The sequence below is a fragment of the Cebidichthys violaceus genome, unplaced genomic scaffold (genome assembly GCF_023349555.1).
Source record: "Cebidichthys violaceus isolate CVI_PGR_0920_01 unplaced genomic scaffold, fCebVio1.0.p SCAF_69, whole genome shotgun sequence".
Lineage (NCBI taxonomy): Eukaryota > Metazoa > Chordata > Actinopteri > Perciformes > Stichaeidae > Cebidichthys > Cebidichthys violaceus.
The window spans coordinates 351055-356054 of NW_027176916.1; the positions used below are offsets into that span (position 1 = coordinate 351055).

Sequence of the window (5000 nt, forward strand, 5' to 3'; positions counted from 1 at the left end):
GCATTTACAGTGACGGGCCAACATAGCATCCTGTCTAGTCACAGCACTCTGTGTGTGTGTGTGTGTGTGTGTGTGTGTGTGTGTGTGTGTGTGTGTGTGTGTGCGTGTGTGTCCAGCTGGATTCTGAGGAAGTCCTAGCAGGATAAACTTTCTAAAAGCCTGTCAGAGGCCGTAAACATGGAGGTAAAAAGGCGACTGGGAGGGACTGCTAAGTGTGTGACTGCTCACTGTACTGTATCGCATAGATGTGTGTGCATTAGGGAGTCATCTGCCCCCCCCCCCCCCCCTCCTAAAAGACCCATCACCAGTGTGCATGTTTGCATGCGTCTCACCATCGGGGGAAGACGCCGTTTTCCAGGCTGGTGGTCTGACTGCGGAGCCATCGGCGCTGGTAGCTGGACGCACAGCTGCTGGTCAGGGAGGAGCCAGGAGACGGGAAGGGAGTGATCAACAGGCTGCTCAGAGAGGCTGGAGGGGGGGGGGGGGGGCAGAAGAGAGGACCAAAAAAAAAGGACAATTACTAAATACCGCTACTGCTCTCTTATGAGATTTAATATCGGTTAGCCTGCTAGCAGTCACATGCTGCAGTATGTTGGACGACCTGGCTTTACACCCGGCTTGACATTTCAATGACAACACACACACACACACACACACACACACACACACACACACACACACACACACACACACACACACACACACACACACACACACACACACACACACACACACACACACAAGCCCTGATCACGGGGTTATTTACAGACCAGGCAGCTCGCACTGACCAACCATTTTAGATGTGAAGTGTGTGTGTGGAGAGATAACTTCATGGGGGTGCGCGAATAAGAGTGTGTGTGAGTGTGACGTATGAGCTATAGGAGCTTTATGTACACACACACACACACACACACACACACACACACACACACACACACACACACACACACACACACACACACACACACACACACACACACACACACACACACACACACACACACACACACACATCTACAGGAGAAGGAGATGAGAGGACGAGGCTGGAATTAGAAGCTCATTTACTCGCGGCGGGTTTTCAGAGCTGCTATATTTAATCCTCTGCATGTGACCTGAGGGTTTGAGCAGAAAGCGCAGTTCCCCTCATACCAGTCGTGCCAGTGGGGCATGGTGGTGCCCCACCATGAGGGGGGAGGAGGGGGGGGGGGCAGTTTCCATTGCACGAGGTTTTCCAGACCCTCAAGGCCCAGTAAGGTCCTCCAGCGTCTTCCACCTCTGCATCCTCTTTTTTTTTTTTTTAAATGTGGTTTTAGGTAATCTATGATGTGTTTGAGGTAAAGAACAGTAGTCTAATCGTTTCCTCTCTTGTCTGTTCTTGACAGGACTGAGACTTAAACCCAATCAAGAGCTGGGCTGTGCCGAGTGTAGGTCAATCCGGGCTTTCGGCTCCTAAGTCTCATCAACTTACCCGACCTGGCGATGCCGCTGTCCCTCTCGTCGTGAAGCCCTCGGCCAGGCATGTCCATGGGGTGACTGTGGCCTGGAGGAAGGGAGGAGGAAGAACGGAGAGAGAGAGAGAGAGAGAGAGAGAGAGAGAGAGAGAGAGAGAGAGAGAGAGAGAGAGAGAGAGAGAGAGAGAGAGAGAGAGAGAGAGAGAGTAAAGGAGTTTAGAGAGAGGATAGAAGGAGACAAAGGTTAAAGGAACAGGAAGGAGAGATGAAGTTAGATGAAGAGAAAGAAGGAAAAGGGACACAAAAAAACATGTGAGAAACACATAATGTACTCGTGGAGCAGGGATGCTGAGGATGCTCTTTACTCCATCAACAGAAGCTGATGCTCCTCAGCATCCACACGTGAGCTACAGCAAGAAAACCTCAAATCTCTCTTTAAAGAATCCCGTTTACTACAATCAGCCGGTCAGGCTGCCGTAACCCGACCGGCGACTCACAGAGTGCACACAGCTAATAGCGGCGCCGTTGTTGGACTAATCTCTACTGTTCTCATGCGGTTAGTGCGACAAACCAAAGCAAATGGAGCGTAAAAGCGCTACTTTAGCAGCAGGCCGGCATCGACGGCAGCCGCTGCGGCTTTGACGCTACTTTGTCAACACTTCTTCACGGCGGAGAAGTGTGAGAACTACAAAACGTAGCAGTTCAATCTCCGGCTGAGACGATGAACGAGGAAGTCAACGCCAGCGTTTATTGCTAAATATTCGGGTGTTTTACGAAGGATGTGCATGTGGCGCTACGTGCTTCATGAGCATTCATGTTGCACGCCATGCCAACCTAGGGGTGACCTGAACAGGATTGTGGGTAGTCTGCAGGGTGCAGGGAGAGGCCTTTGTGTGCAGAGGTTTCTACCTCTAATGAGAGACAACGAGGGGAGGAAGAACCACCAGAGTACTTCTGTCTGTCAAAAGGCCCTCTGACGCAATGAATGCTGGGAATCTGAGTTTAACGCAGCTCGTTATTCTGACGCATGCACTCGGTCAAAGCCGCCGGTTTAGATCCTGATCAGACGGAGCTCGTTCTGCAGGCTGCAGAGAGAAAAGTCTGAGGATTCCCCACTGCGGATCCCCCCCCCTCCATGCTTTATAGGAAGTAGTTTAAATACAGTAGAGAAAGTGGAACCGTGACTCACTATTTCCATCCCTGCAACAGCTACTGCCAAGGTGCCCTTTAACAAGGCACTTCCCCAGCAGCTGCTCAGGTGGAGCGGGCTACATGACCCACGGCGGGTTGTGTGCGCGACTGTGAACTTTTACGGCGCCATAAAAAAAAAAAAAAAAAAAAAAAAAAATTAAGGAGGAAAACTGACAAACAGAACAGCCCACGAACACACCGACGCCGTCGCCTTATCTAGATGGTTAAAAACGCACTTAAAGCCTAAAGCGTCACAGTCGAGTTAGTGAAGAGTGTGAGCGGAGAACACGGAGAGCTAAACACTTAAAAACTACAACTGCAGACACCCGACACCAGTGAGAACCCATGCACCACTCTGTGCGTCACACACACACACACACACACACCTGCAGCACCGGGTCAGATATAGACGATGGCGTTAGCATGAAGATGGACCAGAAGGCGTTTGTAAACAGAACCTCTGTGAGAGGCTACCTTGTGTTCGTTTCCTCTTCTAATTGTGCGCCACTTTGGATTCGAATCAAAATGTTCTCCTCGGCCCAAATGAACCCAATTTAAAAAAAAAGAACAGCTTCCATCTGACCCGGGTTGTTTGCAGAGGTGCCGCGGTACCGCATGCTACGACTACCGCTACCCCTTCTAGTGGAGGAATCACCACACAGGCATGCAGCCGCCGAGAGTCGCGGCCTGTACTAACACTACGACTGCAGCCACACACACACACACACACACACACACACACACACACACACGCATGCATGCATGCAACTGGCACACATCAGTCAGGGCCAGTGTTAAGCGCCAACCTGAAAAGAAAGAGGCGCTCTTGATGAGGCGCAGAGGGCCCTGTTCAGAGAAGGCCCGTCGTGGGCTGCACAGCTGAGAAAATCCTGCGCAGCACAAACAACAAAAAAAACAAAACAACGAACAAAAAAAACAAAAAAAGGAAGAAAGGGAGGAAGAACAACATGAACCGTGGTTAGTGAATGAGTAAGAGAGGAGGAAAGATGGCCGCCTCCTGCTGCAGGACCATTTTTGGTTACAGGAGGTTTTTTTAGTCTGGAATGAAACTATCATCATCATCATCATCATCACTCACAGAAAACACAGCGTATCAAACAAATATGTATATTATGACTTTACTTCTCTGAGGTCTTTTCTGTGAGGATGACAGAGAAAACACACACACAGAAAAAAAAAAAAAAGGATAGAATTTGCCAACAGTTCATCTTCTTCCCGTTCGGAAGCAGTTTTGGTTTAACGTTTTTGGGATACAGTAGGTTCAGTTTCACCACTGTGTGACGAGTAGAGTCGCCACGAGATTCGGGTTTAATACGCAAATGTGCTGAGAGAGCTTCTGCTTGCGAGGCCAGTTTTGAACTTCCTCCAAGTGCTCACGAGGTCGGTGAAAGTCTATCCAGCCCGGTCCGTATTCAAGCGAGGAACAAAAACCTGCCAATTCCTCAAAAGTTCTACGAAAAAAAAAAAAAAAAAACCCCACTTCAAACTGTGGAAACTCGACGACGAGACAAAAGTCAAGTCGCCCTCTGGTTCTAATCTGCGAATACTAATTTCATACGGGAAATTATTCCTCCATTAAAGTTTGTTCGGAGATTATTTTTCTCAAATACTGAATATGGAACATTTCAGCCACTTGGACCGGCGTCCGGCTCTGGCACCGTGTGTTTCCGTTGTTACCTATGTTCCCCAGGAGACCGTTGGGCCCCGTGTTTTGATCGGGCCTCAACGTGTTGCTGTCCTGTCCGATGAACTCCAGGCTGTCCTGTAACCTGCGCAAGATCACAACAACAACAAAAAAAAAGAAAAAAAAAAGGAAATCAAAGTCAGGACACTTATGGGGGACGATGTAGACCGTTGAAGAGGACAGTGTGTCCAGCTAGATGAAGAGAGACAGAAAGACACTGAGACGGAGACAGAGACACCAGGAAAACAAGACAAACGATGGAGAGAGAGAAGGAGTCGTCATAGGAATCAGAGAGAGAAGTGTGTGTTTGCTGATAAGCGTGTGTGTGTGCGTGTGTGTGTGATGATAAGCGTGTGTGTGTGTGCTGATAAGCGTGTGTGTGTGTGTGTGTGTGTGTGCTTACGTGTTGAGACTGCCGTACACGCTGCCTCCCGTCCTGGCAGTGAAGACCTTACTCAGCATCAGCTGAGGCGGCGATCTGATACAACGACAGCACAGGGACAAAGATCGTCAGCGTGTGTGTGTGTGTGTGTGTGTGTGTGTGTGTGTGTGTGTGTGTGTGTGTGTCGGTCACACCCGACCTCGTCCGTGTCAAATACAAAAAAAAAAAAAAAAAAAGCAAATGGGCTTCTGACGATGACCACTGATCCTTC

The 5000-nt window shown here is 49.3% G+C and overlaps 1 protein-coding gene across 4 annotated transcripts in view; it reads right to left on the bottom strand.

Moving 5' to 3' along the window:
- The window catches only part of fnip1 (folliculin interacting protein 1), a 28366-nt gene that overhangs the window by 11595 nt on the left and 11771 nt on the right, over positions 1 to 5000 (bottom strand). For 3 of the 4 annotated variants that reach the window (XM_068735014.1, XM_068735015.1, XM_068735012.1), the window contains 5 exons: positions 4751 to 4825; positions 4341 to 4432; positions 3449 to 3532; positions 1469 to 1540; positions 333 to 468 (listed from right to left, as the gene is read on the bottom strand). In XM_068735014.1, the coding sequence (XP_068591115.1) occupies positions 333 to 468; positions 1469 to 1540; positions 3449 to 3532; positions 4341 to 4432; positions 4751 to 4825 (459 nt within the window). The remainder of the gene's footprint in view (positions 1 to 332; positions 469 to 1468; positions 1541 to 3448; positions 3533 to 4340; positions 4433 to 4750; positions 4826 to 5000) is intronic. The other variant, XM_068735013.1, reaches the window with a different exon arrangement.